Source organism: Selaginella moellendorffii, unplaced genomic scaffold (genome assembly GCF_000143415.4).
Source record: "Selaginella moellendorffii unplaced genomic scaffold, v1.0 SELMOscaffold_38, whole genome shotgun sequence".
In the NCBI taxonomy this organism is placed as follows: domain Eukaryota; kingdom Viridiplantae; phylum Streptophyta; class Lycopodiopsida; order Selaginellales; family Selaginellaceae; genus Selaginella; species Selaginella moellendorffii.
In genome coordinates this window covers 1223502-1243066 of record NW_003314299.1, presented here as the reverse complement: position 1 = coordinate 1243066, position 19565 = coordinate 1223502, and the positions used below count along the sequence as shown (strand labels likewise).

The 19565-nt window shown below is 48.3% G+C and overlaps 6 protein-coding genes and 1 long non-coding RNA gene across 17 annotated transcripts; 4 read left to right on the top strand and 3 right to left on the bottom strand.

Annotated features, from left to right (window-relative positions):
- Positions 1-51: 51 nt before the first annotated feature.
- LOC9658981 (trafficking protein particle complex subunit 3) lies at positions 52-1092 on the bottom strand. Its single transcript, XM_002978656.2, has 5 exons — positions 983-1092; positions 796-893; positions 595-694; positions 334-516; positions 52-260 (listed from the first exon to the last, which is right to left on the bottom strand). The coding sequence occupies exons 1-5, from the start codon at positions 1031-1033 to the stop codon at positions 138-140; spliced, it is 555 nt and encodes a 184-aa protein (XP_002978702.1). The 5' UTR covers positions 1034-1092; the 3' UTR covers positions 52-137.
- A 115-nt stretch (positions 1093-1207) lies between these two features.
- LOC9658980 (dentin sialophosphoprotein) lies at positions 1208-3326 on the top strand. 10 transcript variants are annotated; one of them, XM_024683678.1, is made up of 15 exons: positions 1208-1391; positions 1442-1504; positions 1568-1594; positions 1715-1846; positions 1916-1969; positions 2053-2088; positions 2143-2211; positions 2272-2340; positions 2401-2469; positions 2530-2598; positions 2643-2699; positions 2748-2837; positions 2892-2927; positions 2983-3012; positions 3078-3326. In XM_024683678.1, the coding sequence occupies exons 1-15, from the start codon at positions 1325-1327 to the stop codon at positions 3224-3226; spliced, it is 1017 nt and encodes a 338-aa protein (XP_024539446.1). In that variant the 5' UTR covers positions 1208-1324; the 3' UTR covers positions 3227-3326. The 10 variants fall into 10 exon arrangements, with proteins under 10 accessions (XP_024539446.1, XP_024539444.1, XP_024539442.1 ...); XM_024683676.1 differs by having other exon boundaries at positions 1568-1642; XM_024683674.1 differs by having other exon boundaries at positions 1568-1846; positions 2655-2699; positions 2754-2837.
- Positions 3327-3778: 452 nt separating this feature from the next.
- Positions 3779-4786, bottom strand: LOC112349370 (putative F-box protein At5g52610). Its single transcript, XM_024683661.1, has one exon. It carries the CDS (start codon positions 4784-4786, stop codon positions 3779-3781), a length of 1008 nt encoding a protein of 335 aa, XP_024539429.1.
- A 4373-nt stretch (positions 4787-9159) lies between these two features.
- LOC9658978 (probable protein phosphatase 2C 21) lies at positions 9160-10185 on the top strand. The gene has a single exon (XM_002978773.2). The coding sequence runs from the start codon at positions 9160-9162 to the stop codon at positions 10183-10185; it is 1026 nt and encodes a 341-aa protein (XP_002978819.2).
- A 301-nt stretch (positions 10186-10486) lies between these two features.
- Positions 10487-12640, bottom strand: LOC112349369 (putative F-box protein At5g52610). The gene is made up of 2 exons (XM_024683660.1): positions 11749-12640; positions 10487-10638 (listed from the first exon to the last, which is right to left on the bottom strand). Exons 1-2 carry the CDS (start codon positions 12638-12640, stop codon positions 10487-10489), a joined length of 1044 nt encoding a protein of 347 aa, XP_024539428.1.
- A 707-nt stretch (positions 12641-13347) lies between these two features.
- LOC9658977 lies at positions 13348-14895 on the top strand. 2 transcript variants are annotated; one of them, XR_002993374.1, is made up of 6 exons: positions 13348-13776; positions 13845-14090; positions 14175-14330; positions 14380-14520; positions 14569-14760; positions 14819-14895. It is a non-coding gene; the product is annotated as an uncharacterized LOC9658977 (long non-coding RNA). The 2 variants fall into 2 exon arrangements; XR_002993373.1 differs by having other exon boundaries at positions 13845-14330.
- A 2125-nt stretch (positions 14896-17020) lies between these two features.
- Positions 17021-18215, top strand: LOC9658976 (probable protein phosphatase 2C 21). Its single transcript, XM_002978771.2, has one exon. The coding sequence runs from the start codon at positions 17027-17029 to the stop codon at positions 18050-18052; it is 1026 nt and encodes a 341-aa protein (XP_002978817.2). The 5' UTR covers positions 17021-17026; the 3' UTR covers positions 18053-18215.
- The last annotated feature ends 1350 nt before the right edge of the window (positions 18216-19565 follow it).

Below are 19565 nucleotides of genomic sequence, written 5' to 3'. Positions count from 1 at the left end.
CATGGCACCGCTCCTATTGAAAGAGTTGATTTTGTGTATAACATGCGGAGATTGATTAAATAGTTTTTCCTTTGCTTTTCTTAATTCAAGTTGTTTAAATCGAACCACATGATCCATTAAACACATTGAACGCATGTTTAATCGTCATCCTTGTACGGATACTCTTCCGCGACATGCTCGATGAGCTTTAGCCTCAATTCGTACGCATCGTCCCCACGAAGCATGTCCCGCGCCCATTTTACTTCGGTTCTCATGGATACCTGCGAGGAGAACAAGCGAAGAAAGAAGACACTTAATACGAGGCTGGAAAGGAAAAGCATAGCTTTTGTTTACCATTTCTAGAGCTCCGCGGATCACTCCACACAAGACGTTGCAGTAGTAGAGGCCCTGGCAAGTCTCCGGGAGCTCCACAAAATCCACGAGGGGATTGTCATCGAGAACCAAGCTGCACTCGGTGAAATCGGCGTTCCAGTTGGAGACGGTGGCAGTCACTCCCAAGAACATCTTAAATCCAATCTGCCCACGAAAGAGATCGAAGGAAAAAAAATTTAGAGTCCAGCGATCAAAGTTTCGAGAGTTGTGAACACCAGGAACCTTGGCAATGACATCTGCGGTCTCTCGAAACTCTGAGCACCTTGTGACGTTGGCTTTGGAGAGAAAGTCGTCGATCAAGCGAATTCCAATGTTGTATCCCCTGATAGAGAGAAAGAAACACACAGAAATTCTTATCAATGCTAGCAAACGAAGAAGGGGATGAAAACAAAAAAAGAAAAAAGAGAAATGCTCGGGCCTTACATGGTGTCGAGCTGCTTGTTCACTTCCTCCACGTCTTCGAAGTCCGTGAGGAGCTGCCGGACCATGGCGCCATAGGTGAGAGTGAAAAGCTCTGCATTCTTGATCCAGGATGGACAGAATCGAGAAAAAACCACAAAGACACAGTGAGCGCTCCACGAATTTCTAGATCCAAGATTTAGCAGCTCACCACATGATCCACATTCGCGAATGCCGCATCGCCTGGCTTGGCGGGCGCCATGACCTAGCCCGAAATTAATCTCCTCTCCCCTATTGTTATTTTAGGGTTTAACAGCAAGCGATGGGCACGAAGGATCGAGCTCCGGCATTGGCGAGAATGCGTAGACGAAGAATTTATCTGAGGTAAGATCGTTCCTCCGGTAGAAAAGCTAGCTTAACTCATCCCTTCTTCCTGTTTCGCAAATGCCACGTCGGCGATTAGCATATTCCTGGATCATTTTGATTTCGGATTTTTCCCGCTCATCCCAGCGCTATATAAAGGACCCTTCCGCTGAAGAACGTCGCAAAGAGAATGGCGTCTTATAGGGTTTCCTGGGTTGCGCTTGTGCTGCTCTTCTCCTTCGCTTGGCGCTGCATTGGTAGTGCCTCGCCTTGTCTGGATTTTCGAAGATCTCTGGTGTTCTTGCAGGGAGCGCTAACGATTGCGGCGGGAGCTGCAACACTTCGGTCGATTTGTGCCAGACGCGCACCGGTCAGTGAAATTCTCATCGATCTGTGCTTGTATCTCACGTATTTTGGAAATTTCTTGCCGCAGACACTTCCGACGAGAGCGATGGCGCTGGTAAGTCGCGCGATGACAAGAAATATCTCGTAATCTTTCGTCCAGGAGGTGTAGATCATGCGTCCTCTCGTGTGAATCTTCTGATTCCTCGTCTCGATCTGACGCCTTTGCATCGTGTAGATTCTCCTCTAGCCTCTTCTGGATCAAGTGATGCGCATGCGTCGTCTTCTGGACCTAGCTCCAGCTCCGATGGAGGTATGATGATCGATTGCTCGCTTATGCTTTTTACGGTGGAAGGAAATCAAGGAGCCGGTATGTGATGTTTGTGGTTTCGTGAATAGATTATTTGAATCCCTGACGCGTTGTGTTGTTTTTGTCCAGAGTCCGTGGATTCACCAGCTTCTAGCGAGGTTGCAAGAGCTACCATCGATGGAGGTATATCATTTCTCTTCTGTATTCTTTTCTCTTTGCTTTTGTTCATCGCGTCTTCTCTGAATCATCTTGTTGTTTGTTTGTAGAAACTATCGTTCCTGTCGAGTCTAAGCCATGCAATGGTTAGTTTCGGTTTGTCTCGTTGAGTATGTGACATGCTTATGTCTTACTTGCAGATGTAAACACAGTGGAAGATTCTGATGCGTCCAGAACTATCGATCCACCCGAGAGTACTGCGAGCAATGGTTTGTCTCGGTTTCGGTTTGTCTCGTTGAGTTTGTGACATGCTTATGTCTTACTTGCAGATGTAAACACAGTGGAAGACTCTGGTGCGTCCAGAACTATCAATCCAGCCGAGACTACTGCGAGCAATGGTTTGTCTCTGTTTCGGTTTGTCTCGTTGAGTTTGTGACATGCTTATGTCTTACTTGCAGATGTAAACACAGTGGAAGACTCTGATGCGTCCAGAACTATCAAACCAGCCGAGACTACTGCGAGCAATGGTTTGTCTCGGTTTCGGTTTGTCTCGTTGATTATGTGACATGCTTATGTCTTACTTGCAGATGTAAACACAGTGGAAGACTCTGGTGCGTCCAGAACTATCGATCCACCCGAGACTACTGCGAGCAATGGTTTGTCTCGTTGATTATGTGACATGCTTATGCCTTACTTGCAGATGTAAACACAGTGGAAGACTCTGGTGCGTCCAGAACCGAGACTACTGCGAACAATGGTTTGTCTCGATTTGTTTTGTGGAGTTCGTGACATACTTAGGTTCTAGTTGCAGATATAAACAGGGTGGAAGAGTCATCTTTGTCCGAACAAGCACGCCAAGGAAGTATCGATCCTGCCGAGGCTACTGCGAACAATGGTTTGTTTCGGTCTTTTTCGTTCAGTATGTGGCATGCTTATATCTTAGGTGCAGATATAAACAACGAGGAAGACTCTGGTGCGTCCCAAGGTAGCGTTTATGGTTAAGTCTCTGTAGCCATCCTCACATTCGTTCACTTTGGCAGACACAGAGGCTACAGATGCAGGCACGCGACGTGAGTGATTATCAATCTCCCAGCGCATGCTATAAGTTATGCTTGGTTTTCTCTTTTTGTTGCAGTTGTCATACAAGACGTAGTGGACGTGATCAGACGCACCTGGTTTCGGAGAAACGATGACGGAGAACTCTGCTGCCTTGATTCGCCTCAGCACGTCCTAGAGTTCCTAGAGTTCCTGCAAAGCCTCATCCCTCAAAACCTGCAAGAGTAGAGTTTTCATATTTGGGCATAGCTCCGCATGCATCTTCCTGATTCTTTAAAAATTCTGTATATTGAGATTTTCTAAAAGTAAAAGCTCTGTCTACAGTGTGGCGCTGGTGCTGCATTTCGGCTCCCAGATAACTTTTGACCTTTTCCAATGCTTTGTGTGTCCTGTGATTGATCCTGTGTGTATGTATGGCTATAATGCCATTTATTAATATTAATGTAGAACCACTGTGTTTAAACTAGGGATTTTGGGCTAATTAAATATGGTGAATATATTTATGCTTTTGGGTTATAAGATCTTGTAGTTTTTTCCATTTCTTCTTTTAGTTCATTTTTACTAAAATTTCTCAATCCGATGTCTATAATAGGTTCTTCTACAATAGCTTTCAAGCACCTTTTAATGGCAGTTAAAAAAACTTTCTTAGGCTGTCATGGTGGAAGTGACTTTCCGGTGTCACTGAAAATTATTTAGAAATGTGTATGATTTGCCTTCATAACAACCTTTCACCTTAAACTATATCTCACAAGACAGAAGGTGTGGAGGAGAAAAAGAAAATCAATAGGAACTACACAAGTCTAACCCAAACGGTAAGTCTAAACTAAACTTCACAATATTTAAGATTCCAATGCACGGAGGCAATGGTTCTGGAAGTGATACCACCTGCCACGAACCATGTTTACTGAGGTTGTAAGTTACTAGCATTGCTAGCTTCACTTGAAAAATGCAGTAGATAGTATTGTTGTAGATGCTTGCCGACCTTACGAAGGGAAATTTTGTAGAAATGCTTTCTGGCGCCCAGCTTATCAGAACTACATTCTCTCCTCTTATTTCAAAGAGTCCAAATAAGTGACTGTCATTTTCTCCCAGCAAGTAGAGCTTGCCATCCCAACCAAAGAGCTTAAAACGCCCTTCAAGTACTTCAGATCCCAGCTTCAAGTAGCAGAGCGAAAGAACCTTGCCATTGTCTACACGACAACTTAGTAGTGCCACTTTGTTTTTGGACCCAATGGAATGGATGATGTTGCCACAAACAGTGGAAGAGGATGTGACAAATTCCGCAAAATCCTCCATTTTGATATCCTCCTTACGTTCCTCTGTGACGAGCCACTCTGACTTCCAAGAGTAGAGGACTGCTGTTTGCATAAACCTACGCACCCGAAATACTACTCGATAGCCCTGCTCATCATCCGCTAGAGTTGCAAGCTCATGATCAAATTTCGCATATGGCAATTCTAAGCTATACCGTTTCCACTTATTGAAGAATGGATTCCCCACCCAAAAAACTCTGCCTTCCCGGACCAGCACCAGCCCGGACTGAGAGACCGACTGGATATACGTAGATGGAAATTCCAACTTGAACCACTTACCCAGAACCAAGTGGCATATGTTACACAAGGGCAAGCCCTCTTGGTTTGGCGATGGCAATAATATGTAGGGCGATGGATCCCTGTAGCGGTTTGAAAACCATGGAGAATCAATTACTTCTTTCCAAGCCTTGCAAACAGCTCTGGCTCTCAAGAGACTCGGGCCAGGAAGCTTCAAAAGGATATCTACGTGCTCCATCACCAGCCCTAACCCATATTACGTCAAAAGCCTAAAAGAAAGTCGACACGAACGACACGTGGAAGCGATCTCATGTCCACGAAAGAAGGCAGTGCTCAGAAAAATTGTTTTTTGTTTTTCAGGAATCGACTTTCAGCGCAACGACGAACTTCGGACAGCATTTGATCAGATTGTGGCGGCACATTCAAAAGTTCCAGGGCAGTCGAGCTCAAGTGACAGAGATTTTTCTTTGGCTCCCTTTTTCCTATTGAACTTGTAGGAAGTTTTTCTAGCCCAGTGTTGTTGTTTAGGCGATGTATGTCAATACCTTTCTGTTGCTGGTGCTATGAAAGGAGCCACTAAGACAATGGGCACAATGAACAAAGTGATAACCCTATGATGATCTTGCAGGAAATGCAACCTCAACAGGTAAAAATGAGATAGAGTGAGTTGATTCTCCCTGAAGTATCATTGATGTTGTTGCCAGTCTGGAATGTTGCTTCTTATCGCTTTTGTTTGTTCAGTTCTGAAATTGATAACTTGAAGGGCAGTACTATCTTGTGCAAATAATATGATCCTCTATAAAATAGGTGATTATACATTTATAGCATGACGAGAACGATTGTGTTTTCTGCTTGTAAGTCAACGCCAAAAGCTTTTCGTAATCACATGACAAGCTCGTGAGAGCCCCATAGCTGAGACGTGTAGAAGCATCAATGACGAGGTTAGCGAGCATACATTCTTGCTTGGTGTTCGCATTTGGGCGGCTGCAAAACAATATGCCACTTCTTCCCTGGTCTCTGGAGATCTTCGTCTCCAGATGCCTAATCGTGCTGGCGGCGACAGCAGCAGCAGCAGCAGCAGCAAGCGATCGGTCCGGGAGCTGCAGCACCGCCTCTACTTGTCCCTCCAGGGATTCATGCTTCTCGGCTCCAGGCTGGCTGTCACAGTAAATCGATGGCTATCGCGTTTCCATCATGAAGATTCCAGGTGTTGGCAAATGTAGCATGTTACCGGATCCCAAACTCGGGCCGCTGCGCCTTTCAGGTGACTTGATTTGGAGAAGTTTGGGGGAACTTGCTCTGATGGTTTGATCATGTGGTCTCCTCTGGCACGAACGTCACCTCCGATTCTACAGCCTACATGGTAAGAGCATTCAGGTGATGATCGGCTTGCTTCTCTTACGATGTCCTGCTCGTGTCATCTGCTGCCAGAAGTTTTGCCCCAGCTCAATTCCCTCAACGATGTCCACGGGGCGGTGTTAGCGATACACATCTCAAGCGAGTAGCGAGCTTACTAACGAGCACGGCTTGACCTGGATACAGGAGTCGAGCGGTCCGAGCGAGTCGCGCAGGACAGTTTGTGGTCTGTGCAGTAACTTCTTCACGACTTGCGCACGCACGCTGGCGCGGCTCCGTGTGGAGGAGGATTTGCAGGACCAGCTGCTGGCAGAGCGTCAGGTATTCGTCAAACATTTTCTTTCGCTGGGCAGGAAGCTGCTGTCCGGGTCCGGGGTTCTCAAGGATGGGGGCGGCTTTGCAGGCGGGATAGCATGAAAACGCTACGGGGAACGATGGCCGCATTCTCGCTGGCATTCTCAGAGTCTGAGCGACTTTGTTCATCTCCTTGTCCTTCTTTTTTGGACAGGATACTCTGGTAAAGATGTGCATCGGGCTACTATAATGAAAGCAACCACAGGTATGTGTGTCTCACGGTAGCTCAACTGTTGTTTATGAGAGCCTGGCAGTCACAAGGCATGTAACGGAACTCGTTGCCGGAGCTCCTTTCTCTCGTTATTTTCCCAAGTCCCACTGTACTCGTTTTCAGGAAGCAGGGGAAGCAGTGGAGCGTGGTTAGTACGCTGCGAGGAAGAAACCGTCTTCTTCAGGTGAAAGTCTGTGGCGTAACACCGCTTTTAAGTTGTGATAGTTTCCAGAAAAGCAGTGGAAGGCTGCGATCGATCATCCGCAGGGGATTGCTGTGCGTAGCAATGGAGTTGAGACGAAAAGCAAGCTGGAAAGTAAAACCAAGCTTCAGAAGGGACGGAAGCGATCCGGAAAGCACTATTTTGCTCATTTTTGCAGAGGGGACTTGCCTGAACAAGGCGGACAATGTGATGTTCAAGCAGGTTCTTGATTTCGTAGTTTCTCCAGGCAGTTCTTATTTCCTTGCGCTCGATTTTGCAGATTGTATTCGAACTGGATTTCACTGTCTGCAAAGTAAAACAAGATAATTGTCCACACTAAGTTTATACTTTTCATCACGATTGACTTTCAGTTTTTTTTTTCGTTTAGCTGAAGCTGATGTTGTCCTGGGTAGTCGTTTGCGATGTCTGGTATGTGGAGCCACAAATAAACGATGCACTTCTCGGAGATGTAAAGAGCACTCTTCTTCGACATATATTTAGATTTATATACCTTTCAGAGTTTGCGATAGCGAAACGAGCTGAAGTTACGAAAGTCGCTTGAAATACTACGTCCAATCTCGAAACTCACAGAAGAAGAACAGCTCAACGTGGTGCCATTGCTCGTTTTCCAAATCAACATGAGTGTCCGCAAGTCCGGATTATGTAAGATTCTTGCTTTGTTTTCTCTAAATTTTGCGTGAAAGCCTGTAGCCTACGGGTTTTTCCTCCACGGGCCAGAAACTCCCCTAGATCATGCTAAGAAGATTAAGAACAAAGACAAATTCAAAGCCAGTATGATCAGACAGCAACACGTTTTGTCGGGCCATATCTGCGGATTTCAACTGTCAGATCGACCCAAAAGTTGCTGGATGGCGTTGAAAAGCGTGAAGAAGTAAACGCCCGAAAGAAAGAATGGAAGTCTCGCTTATAGTCCAGTTAGGGCTAGGTGATGTCTAAAGGCAGAAATTAAGCTAAAGGTGTGCTGCCCCAAATAGCGAATCGCAGCGTCCCACCTGGCAAAACACCTGCCACATCGGCAAGCCCCTGTTAACCTAAACGTATCTGCCACATCGGCAAGCTCCCTTTAACCTAAACGTGCTCTACACAAAAGAAAACGACCAACGGTACTCCTGCCACGTGGCACAATGTAGGCCCTCCTCTTTCTCCCGCTAGTACCGAATCGCAGCTTCCCACCTGGCAGGCATCCGCCACATCGGCAAGCAAAAGAACAACGGCCAACGGTACTCCTGCCACGTGGCACAATGAGACCATCTCTCTACTATATATATACCCTCCTCTCTCTCTCTCTCTCTCTCGCTCACGTTGCTAGGCTCTCTTCTTCTTTTCTTGAGCGCTCGGCTTGCTACCCTAGGGCACCTCCGCTCGGCTCGATTGGCGTCGCGATGGCGTGGATGGCGGGGCGCGATGGCGGAAACAATGGGCGATTGATCTTTGGTGGGGAGTACGCCATCAAGCGGTTGATAGGAGACAATACCTCGTACGCGAACCTCAAGGCGGAGGTGCACGCCATGGGTTTGTATAGGGACGCAATCGAGAGGTTAAGTCGTGACTACCCAGACGTGGCCTGTTTGCGTGTCCCCAAAGTGTTTGCCTTTGCACCCAGTGGGAGGGCGCTTCTTGAGCGCACTGCACACATGAACGAGGACATTCACGCTTTGGTTTTCAGGTGTCAGGGCGAGCTCCACAACAAACCGTGCATGGTCATGGAGAAGATGCCGGCTATCCAGCAGGAGCAGCTCACCGCGCTGGTAGACGGGATGTTGGAGGGGCAAAATGCCCTATCTCCCGAGGAGATCAAGGACCGCGGCTGGATCTACAGCCTCGACGAAGATCCTGCGTTTAAAATCCACAATGCCACGCTACTAATGAAGCCCATTGTTTCTTGTGTGGTTGCAGAACGCGTCTTCCCGGAGCTCGACAGGCGCAAGGTAGCTGCGGCGCTGGGAACCGTCATGGCACACATGGCATTCACGCTCGGGGTGAGGTTTCGCGACATCGAGCTCTACCTCTCAGGCGACAAGGTCTGGCTTGTAGACTTTGGAATGTGCACGCCTGTGACCCAGGAGATCCTCCCCGGGGGAAGAATCGGGGCAGTGGAGCTGGAGGACGCAGTCGTACGGGATTTGGAGCTCCTTGAGCTTGTTTTGCCACTACGGGGACAGGATCGCCGAGGAAAGCTTGCAAGGAGGCACTTCGAGGTAGCGTTTATGCGCGAGGCACGAAGAGGGAACCTGGCGATCGCCAATAATGCTTGCAGGCGTGCATTCTCTCAAGGTTAGCATGTTTTCAAGCATTGGTATATATAAGTATGCCCTATGTATATTCCCTTGGTTCTATTGTTTATACGGTACATTATCCAAATCACTTTTATTATTTCTTTAGCTCCTGATTTGTTGGAGGGGTAGAATATGCCACAAGATCCCCTCTCTTTCCCTTTTCCCAAATTCCGACATTAGGGTTTTAGGACATGAAGAGAGCAAGCGCTGGGCTTGCCCGCGATGATGATCCGCTTGGCATGTTCAGGAATTGGAAGCCAGATCGAGTCCACAAGGCGGTGGTGGAGAATTCCAGGATCAGGGTGGGTGCCGCAGCGACTCAAGGTGCCAAGCGTAGGATGGAAGATGTCTACACTGTGATCCCCGACCTGGACGCCAAGAGCTCCTTCATTGCGGTCTTTGACGGCCACGGCGGCTGCGCTGCGGCGCGCTTCTGCGCGCGGAATCTCCACAGGCACCTCGTCGCCAGTTCACACTACAAAAAGGGCGACTTTGCTTCTGGATTCCGCGAGGTTTTCCTCAAGATGGACGAAATGATGCAATCCAAGGCAGGAACCGAGGAGCTGGAGAGGCTGGAGCGCGAAAACACATCGCCTTTGTACTCCTGGAACAGTATCACGGGAACGTCGCCTGGCTCTCACGGGACGACCGCAGTGGCCGTCTTGGTCCGCGATGACAAGCTCGTTATCGCTCACGCCGGCGATAGCTATTGCATCATCTGGCGGGACAACCAGGCGGTGCCAGTGACGATCGATCATAACGTCCAGTCGCGGCCGGACGATGCCGAGCGTGCGACTAGAGCTGGTGCGGTCGTCATGAAGAACAAGTGGATCCAGCTGAATGGCGTGAGCGTTGGGGGCGAGGTTGGCGCCATGGGGCTCCAGGTGACGCGATCTCTGGGAGACTTTAGATGGAAGAGCAACGCTGGTTTGGGACGTGATGAGCAGGCGGTAGTGGCTCTTCCCGACGTTGTGGAAATTGATCTCCGCCGTGATGGGGGCTGTGAGTTTCTGGTGCTGGCATCAGATGGTGTGCCGCGGGAGTGCGTTGAGAGCATTTGTCCCAGCATCCACGACTGGCTGGTAGAGAAAGAATCTAGTGTTGGGCAGGCCATGCAACTTGCCTTCTTCTGTGATAGCATGCAAGCCATGAGTGTCGAAGACAACAAGACGGTGGTTGTGGTGCAGCTCAAGCATCCTTGTGGCTGCAGCCTGTAAACCGGCCACCTCCTCCCACATCCGGCTGCTGATCTTGTTCTGGATCTCGTTTGAGAGATCGGTACGGCCAATCGCTTTGTCTAGAGAATGCATACGCTTGGCATGCTCGCACCAACCCCGGCCTCGTTCTGGCTTGAATAAAGAGATCAATCTACATCTGAAAGATGGTAGTCTTGCTCAGAAGTTGGACACGAGATTTGTTGTGCGGGCGGACGTGGGCGATTCGAGCTCCAACGCTTGGGAGACACACCCATTTCCAATCTCTGCAGAGCCTTTTCGTAACACACTGAGAGTCATTCTGTCAACAACTGTAGCAGTAGTAGTAGCCGTAGTCCTTGTTGCCATGAGCAGCAGCAGGCCTCCTCGAAACTGGCCTGGCTTTCAGAGGATTGACCATCTCCCACGAGAGCTTGATCACCTCCAACAGATCCATCAGGGCATCCACGAGAACTCCTGGACACAGCCCGGCCCGGAAAGCAAGAATTCTCATATGATAAGATCACATGTCACATCCATTGGTGCGTCTTATGTTGAGTTCATTTCTTGATTCTTGTTTTTTGCTTTTTGTCTTCTCTCTTAAATTGCGAGCATGGCTCCTGAAAAGAAGGGCAAGAGAATGAAAGGGAAATGTGTGACGGGTTTCTGGCGATAATACAATTGCGCGGATCACTTGCTATGCACCACACACACACAAGCAGATATATTGCTTCGTAAACTTCAAGAAAGCCTTGGATACAGTCCCAAGACAAAGCTTATCGGGGGACACCCGAGATATAATCTAGGCACTATACAACATTATCCTTGCTCAATCACCAACACCATTGGGTTAAAGCAAGGCTGCCTGCTTTCCTCAGCCCTCTTTAGCCTATATATTGACGTGATTGATTACCATCTATCACAGATCTAAATGGTAGGACTGTACCGAAACTCTGACAACTTGTCCACTCAAAAGACATAATTTCTGCTAAAGAGGCTTGGAAGTAAGCCTCCCGCAAGGGAGATTGACCATGATCCATGTTATCGTTCACATTTATTTTCCTTTGTCCTATTTATTCTTAACACCATGTTTCTAACATTTTAGGAGTAAAGGTTTTGCAAAATTATTCCTTCGGATAGCACCGCCATTTCCAGTGCTGGGCCTTATTCTGTGCTCAATGCTCGGCCTGGATGAGATTTATAGTGGGAACGAAAATTTCTCAATCCGAAAAGCTGTTGGACAGGCCACTTTGTCTATAATAAGAGGTTAACTGGTTCTTCTACAATAGCTTTCAAGCACCTTTTAATGGCAGTTAAAAAAAACTCTCTTGGATCAGCAGGCTGTCATGGTGGAAGTGAGTTTCCAGTGTCACAGAAAATTATTTAGAAATGTGTATGATTTGCCTTCATAACAACCTTTCACCTTAAAATATATCTCACAAGACAGAAGGTGTGGAGGAGAAAAAGAAAATCAATAGGAACTACACAAGTCTAACCCAAACGGTAAGTCTAAACTAAACTTCACAATATTTAAGATTCCAATGCACGGAGGTAATGGTTCTGGAAGTGGTACCACCTGCCACGAACCATGTTTACTGAGGTTGTAAGTTACTAGCATTGCTAGCTTCACTTGAAAAATGCAGTAGATAGTATTGTTGTAGATGCTTGCCGACCTTACGAAGGGAAATTTTGTAGAAATGCTTTCTGGTGCCCAGCTTATCAGAACTACATTCTCTCCTCTTATTTCAAACAGTCCAAATAAGTGACTGTCATTTTCTCCCAGCAAGTAGAGCTTGCCATCCCAACCAAAGAGCTTAAAACGCCCTTCAAGTACTTCAGATCCCAGCTTCAAGTAGCGGAGCGAAAGAACCTTGCCATTGTCTACACGACAACTTAGTAGTGCCACTTTGTTTTTGGACCCGATGGAATGGATGATGTTGCCACAAACAGTGGAAGAGGATGTGACAAAATCCGCAAAATCCTCCATTTTGATATCCTCCTTACGTTCCTCTGTGACGAGCCACTCTGACTTCCAAGAGTAGAGGACTGCTGTTTGCATAAACCTACGCACCCGAAATACTACTCGATAGCCCTGCTCATCATCCGCTAGAGTTGCAAGCTCATGATCAAATTTCGCATATGGCAATTCTAAGCTATACCGTTTCCACTTATTGAAGAATGGATTCCCCACCCAAAAAACTCTGCCTTCCCGGACCAGCACCAGCCCGGACTGAGAGACCGACTGGATATACGTAGATGGAAATTCCAACTTGAACCACTTACCCAGAACCAAGTGGCATATGTTACACAAGGGCAAGCCCTCTTGGTTTGGCGATGGCAATAATATGTAGGGCGATGGATCCCTGTAGCGGTTTGAAAACCATGGAGAATCAATTACTTCTTTCCAAGCCTTGCAAACAGCTCTGGCTCTCAAGAGACTCGGCCCAGGAAGCTTCAAAAGGATATCTACGTGCTCCATCACCAGCCCTAACCCATATTACGTCAGCCAGCCAAAAGCCTAAAAGAAAGTCGACACGAACGACACGTGGAAGCGATCTCATGTCCACGAAAGAAGGCAGTGCTCAGAAAAATTGTTTTTTGTTTTTCAGGAATCGACTTTCAGCGCAACGACGAACTTCGGACAGCATTTGATCAGATTGTGGCGGCACATTCAAAAGTTCCAGGGCAGTCGAGCTCAAGTGACAGAGATTTTTCTTTGGCTCCCTTTTTCCTATTGAACTTGTAGGAAGTTTTTCTAGCCCAGTGTTGTTGTTTAGGCGATGTATGTCAATACCTTTCTGTTGCTGGTGCTATGAAAGGAGCCACTAAGACAATGGGCACAATGAACAAAGTGATAACCCTATGATGATCTTGCAGGAAATGCAACCTCAACAGGTAAAAATGAGACAGAGTGAGTTGATTCTCCCTGAAGTATCATTGATGTTGTTGCCAGTCTGGAATGTTGCTTCTTATCGCTTTTGTTTGTTCAGTTCTGAAATTGATAACTTGAAGGGCAGTACTATCTTGTGCAAATAATATGATCCTCTATAAAATAGGTGATTATACATTTATAGCATGACGAGAACGATTGTGTTTTCTGCTTGTAAGTCAACGCCAAAAGCTTTTCGTAATCACATGACAAGCTCGTGAGAGCCCCATAGCTGAGACGTGTAGAAGCATCAATGACGAGGTTAGCGAGCATACATTCTTGCTTGGTGTTCGCATTTGGGCGGCTGCAAAACAATATGCCACTTCTTCCCTGGTCTCTGGAGATCTTCGTCTCCAGATGCCTAATCGTGCTGGCGGCGACAGCAGCAGCAGCAGCAGCAGCAAGCGATCGGTCCGGGAGCTGCAGCACCGCCTCTACTTGTCCCTCCAGGGATTCATGCTTCTCGGCTCCAGGCTGGCTGTCACGGTAAATCGATGGCTATCGCGTTTCCATCATGAAGATTCCAGGTGTTGGCAAATGTAGCATGTTACCGGATCCCAAACTCGGGCCGCTGCGCCTTTCAGGTGACTTGATTTGGAGAAGTTTGGGGGAACTTGCTCTGATGGTTTGATCATGTTTGAGTCTCCTCTGGCACGAACGTCACCTCCGATTCTACAGCCTACATGGTAAGAGCATTCAGGTGATGATCGGCTTGCTTCTCTTACGATGTCCTGCTCGTGTCATCTGCTGCCAGAAGTTTCGCCCCAGCTCAATTCCCTCAACGATGTCCACGGGGCGGTGTTAGCGATACACATCTCAAGCGAGTAGCGAGCTTACTAACGAGCACGGCTTGACCTGGATACAGGAGTCGAGCGGTCCGAGCGAGTCGCGCAGGACAGTTTGTGGTCTGTGCAGTAACTTCTTCACGACTTGCGCACGCACGCTGGCGCGGCTCCGTGTGGAGGAGGATTTGCAGGACCAGCTGCTGGCAGAGCGTCAGGTATTCGTCAAACATTTTCTTTCGCTGGGCAGGAAGCTGCTGTCCGGGTCCGGGGGATTCTCAAGGATGGGGGCGGCTTTGCAGGCGGGATAGCATGAAAACGCTACGGGGAACGATGGCCGCATTCTCGCTGGCATTCTCAGAGTCTGAGCGACTTTGTTCATCTCCTTGTCCTTCTTTTTTGGACAGGATACTCTGGTAAAGATGTGCATCGGGCTACTATAATGAAAGCAACCACAGGTATGTGTGTCTCACGGTAGCTCAACTGTTGTTTATGAGAGCCTGGCAGTCACAAGGCATGTAACGGAACTCGTTGCCGGAGCTCCTTTCTCTCGTTATTTTCCCAAGTCCCACTGTACTCGTTTTCAGGAAGCAGGGGAAGCAGTGGAGCGTGGTTAGTACGCTGCGAGGAAGAAACCGTCTTCTTCAGGTGAAAGTCTGTGGCGTAACACCGCTTTTAAGTTGTGATAGTTTCCAGAAAAGCAGTGGAAGGCTGCGATCGATCATCCGCAGGGGATTGCTGTGCGTAGCAATGGAGTTGAGACGAAAAGCAAGCTGGAAAGTAAAACCAAGCTTCAGAAGGGACGGAAGCGATCCGGAAAGCACTATTTTGCTCATTTTTGCAGAGGGGACTTGCCTGAACAAGGCGGACAATGTGATGTTCAAGCAGGTTCTTGATTTCGTAGTTTCTCCAGGCAGTTCTTATTTCCTTGCGCTCGATTTTGCAGATTGTATTCGAACTGGATTTCACTGTCTGCAAAGTAAAACAAGATAATTGTCCACACTAAGTTTATACTTTTCATCACGATTGACTTTCAGTTTTTTTTTTCGTTTAGCTGAAGCTGATGTTGTCCTGGGTAGTCGTTTGCGATGTCTGGTATGTGGAGCCACAAATAAACGATGCACTTCTCGGAGATGTAAAGAGCACTCTTCTTCGACATATATTTAGATTTATATACCTTTCAGAGTTTGCGATAGCGAAACGAGCTGAAGTTACGAAAGTCGCTTGAAATACTACGTCCAATCTCGAAACTCACAGAAGAAGAACAGCTCAACGTGGTGCCATTGCTCGTTTTCCAAATCAACATGAGTGTCCGCAAGTCCGGATTATGTAAGATTCTTGCTTTGTTTTCTCTAAATTTTGCGTGAAAGCCTGTAGCCTACGGGTTTTTCCTCCACGGGCCAGAAACTCCCCTAGATCATGCTAAGAAGATTAAGAACAAAGACAAATTCAAAGCCAGTATGATCAGACAGCAACACGTTTTGTCGGGCCATATCTGCGGATTTCAACTGTCAGATCGACCCAAAAGTTGCTGGATGGCGTTGAAAAGCGTGAAGAAGTAAACGCCCGAAAGAAAGAATGGAAGTCTCGCTTATAGTCCAGTTAGGGCTAGGTGATGTCTAAAGGCAGAAATTAAGCTAAAGGTGTGCTGCCCCAAATAGCGAATCGCAGCGTCCCACCTGGCAAAACACCTGCCACATCGGCAAGCCCCTGTTAACCTAAACGTATCTGCCACATCGGCAAGCTCCCTTTAACCTAAACGTGCTCTACACAAAAGAAAACGACCAACGGTACTCCTGCCACGTGGCACAATGTAGGCCCTCCTCTTTCTCCCGCTAGTACCGAATCGCAGCTTCCCACCTGGCAGGCATCCGCCACATCGGCAAGCAAAAGAACAACGGCCAACGGTACTCCTGCCACGTGGCACAATGAGACCATCTCTCTACTATATATATACCCTCCTCTCTCTCTCTCTCTCTCTCGCTCACGTTGCTAGGCTCTCTTCTTCTTTTCTTGAGCGCTCGGCTTGCTACCCTAGGGCACCTCCGCTCGGCTCGATTGGCGTCGCGATGGCGTGGATGGCGGGGCGCGATGGCGGAAACAATGGGCGATTGATCTTTGGTGGGGAGTACGCCATCAAGCGGTTGATAGGAGACAATACCTCGTACGCGAACCTCAAGGCGGAGGTGCACGCCATGGGTTTGTATAGGGACGCAATCGAGAGGTTAAGTCGTGACTACCCAGACGTGGCCTGTTTGCGTGTCCCCAAAGTGTTTGCCTTTGCACCCAGTGGGAGGGCGCTTCTTGAGCGCACTGCACACATGAACGAGGACATTCACGCTTTGGTTTTCAGGTGTCAGGGCGAGCTCCACAACAAACCGTGCATGGTCATGGAGAAGATGCCGGCTATCCAGCAGGAGCAGCTCACCGCGCTGGTAGACGGGATGTTGGAGGGGCAAAATGCCCTATCTCCCGAGGAGATCAAGGACCGCGGCTGGATCTACAGCCTCGACGAAGATCCTGCGTTTAAAATCCACAATGCCACGCTACTAATGAAGCCCATTGTTTCTTGTGTGGTTGCAGAACGCGTCTTCCCGGAGCTCGACAGGCGCAAGGTAGCTGCGGCGCTGGGAACCGTCATGGCACACATGGCATTCACGCTCGGGGTGAGGTTTCGCGACATCGAGCTCTACCTCTCAGGCGACAAGGTCTGGCTTGTAGACTTTGGAATGTGCACGCCTGTGACCCAGGAGATCCTCCCCGGGGGAAGAATCGGGGCAGTGGAGCTGGAGGACGCAGTCGTACGGGATTTGGAGCTCCTTGAGCTTGTTTTGCCACTACGGGGACAGGATCGCCGAGGAAAGCTTGCAAGGAGGCACTTCGAGGTAGCGTTTATGCGCGAGGCACGAAGAGGGAACCTGGCGATCGCCAATAATGCTTGCAGGCGTGCATTCTCTCAAGGTTAGCATGTTTTCAAGCATTGGTATATATAAGTATGCCCTATGTATATTCCCTTGGTTCTATTGTTTATACGGTACATTATCCAAATCACTTTTATTATTTCTTTAGCTCCTGATTTGTTGGAGGGGTAGAATATGCCACAAGATCCCCTCTCTTTCCCTTTTCCCAAATTCCGACATTAGGGTTTTAGGACATGAAGAGAGCAAGCGCTGGGCTTGCCCGCGATGATGATCCGCTTGGCATGTTCAGGAATTGGAAGCCAGATCGAGTCCACAAGGCGGTGGTGGAGAATTCCAGGATCAGGGTGGGTGCCGCAGCGACTCAAGGTGCCAAGCGTAGGATGGAAGATGTCTACACTGTGATCCCCGACCTGGACGCCAAGAGCTCCTTCATTGCGGTCTTTGACGGCCACGGCGGCTGCGCTGCGGCGCGCTTCTGCGCGCGGAATCTCCACAGGCACCTCGTCGCCAGTTCACACTACAAAAAGGGCGACTTTGCTTCTGGATTCCGCGAGGTTTTCCTCAAGATGGACGAAATGATGCAATCCAAGGCAGGAACCGAGGAGCTGGAGAGGCTGGAGCGCGAAAACACATCGCCTTTGTACTCCTGGAACAGTATCACGGGAACGTCGCCTGGCTCTCACGGGACGACCGCAGTGGCCGTCTTGGTCCGCGATGACAAGCTCGTTATCGCTCACGCCGGCGATAGCTATTGCATCATCTGGCGGGACAACCAGGCGGTGCCAGTGACGATCGATCATAACGTCCAGTCGCGGCCGGACGATGCCGAGCGTGCGACTAGAGCTGGTGCGGTCGTCATGAAGAACAAGTGGATCCAGCTGAATGGCGTGAGCGTTGGGGGCGAGGTTGGCGCCATGGGGCTCCAGGTGACGCGATCTCTGGGAGACTTTAGATGGAAGAGCAACGCTGGTTTGGGACGTGATGAGCAGGCGGTAGTGGCTCTTCCCGACGTTGTGGAAATTGATCTCCGCCGTGATGGGGGCTGTGAGTTTCTGGTGCTGGCATCAGATGGTGTGCCGCGGGAGTGCGTTGAGAGCATTTGTCCCAGCATCCACGACTGGCTGGTAGAGAAAGAATCTAGTGTTGGGCAGGCCATGCAACTTGCCTTCTTCTGTGATAGCATGCAAGCCATGAGTGTCGAAGACAACAAGACGGTGGTTGTGGTGCAGCTCAAGCATCCTTGTGGCTGCAGCCTGTAAACCGGCCACCTCCTCCCACATCCGGCTGCTGATCTTGTTCTGGATCTCGTTTGAGAGATCGGTACGGCCAATCGCTTTGTCTAGAGAATGCATACGCTTGGCATGCTCGCACCAACCCCGGCCTCGTTCTGGCTTGAATAAAGAGATCAATCTACATCTGAAAGATGGTAGTCTTGCTCAGAAGTTGGACACGAGATTTGTTGTGCGGGCGGACGTGGGCGATTCGAGCTCCAACGCTTGGGAGACACACCCATTTCCAATCTCTGCAGAGCCTTTTCGTAACACACTGAGAGTCATTCTGTCAACAACTGTAGCAGTAGTAGTAGCCGTAGTCCTTGTTGCCATGAGCAGCAGCAGGCCTCCTCGAAACTGGCCTGGCTTTCAGAGGATTGACCATCTCCCACGAGAGCTTGATCACCTCCAACAGATCCATCAGGGCATCCACGAGAACTCCTGGACACAGCCCGGCCCGGAAAGCAAGAATTCTCATATGATAAGATCACATGTCACATCCATTGGTGCGTCTTATGTTGAGTTCATTTCTTGATTCTTGTTTTTTGCTTTTTGTCTTCTCTCTTAAATTGCGAGCATGGCTCCTGAAAAGAAGGGCAAGAGAATGAAAGGGAAATGTGTGACGGGTTTCTGGCGATAATACAATTGCGCGGATCACTTGCTATGCACCACACACACACAAGCAGATATATTGCTTCGTAAACTTCAAGAAAGCCTTGGATACAGTCCCAAGACAAAGCTTATCGGGGGACACCCGAGATATAATCTAGGCACTATACAACATTATCCTTGCTCAATCACCAACACCATTGGGTTAAAGCAAGGCTGCCTGCTTTCCTCAGCCCTCTTTAGCCTATATATTGACGTGATTGATTACCATCTATCACAGATCTAAATGGTAGGACTGTACCGAAACTCTGACAACTTGTCCACTCAAAAGACATAATTTCTGCTAAAGAGGCTTGGAAGTAAGCCTCCCGCAAGGGAGATTGACCATGATCCATGTTATCGTTCACATTTATTTTCCTTTGTCCTATTTATTCTTAACACCATGTTTCTAACATTTTAGGAGTAAAGGTTTTGCAAAATTATTCCTTCGGATAGCACCGCCATTTCCAGTGCTGGGCCTTATTCTGTGCTCAATGCTCGGCCTGGATGAGATTTATAGTGGGAACGAAAATTTCTCAATCCGAAAAGCTGTTGGACAGGCCACTTTGTCTATAATAAGAGGTTAACTGGTTCTTCTACAATAGCTTTCAAGCACCTTTTAATGGCAGTTAAAAAAAACTCTCTTGGATCAGCAGGCTGTCATGGTGGAAGTGAGTTTCCAGTGTCACAGAAAATTATTTAGAAATGTGTATGATTTGCCTTCATAACAACCTTTCACCTTAAAATATATCTCACAAGACAGAAGGTGTGGAGGAGAAAAAGAAAATCAATAGGAACTACACAAGTCTAACCCAAACGGTAAGTCTAAACTAAACTTCACAATATTTAAGAA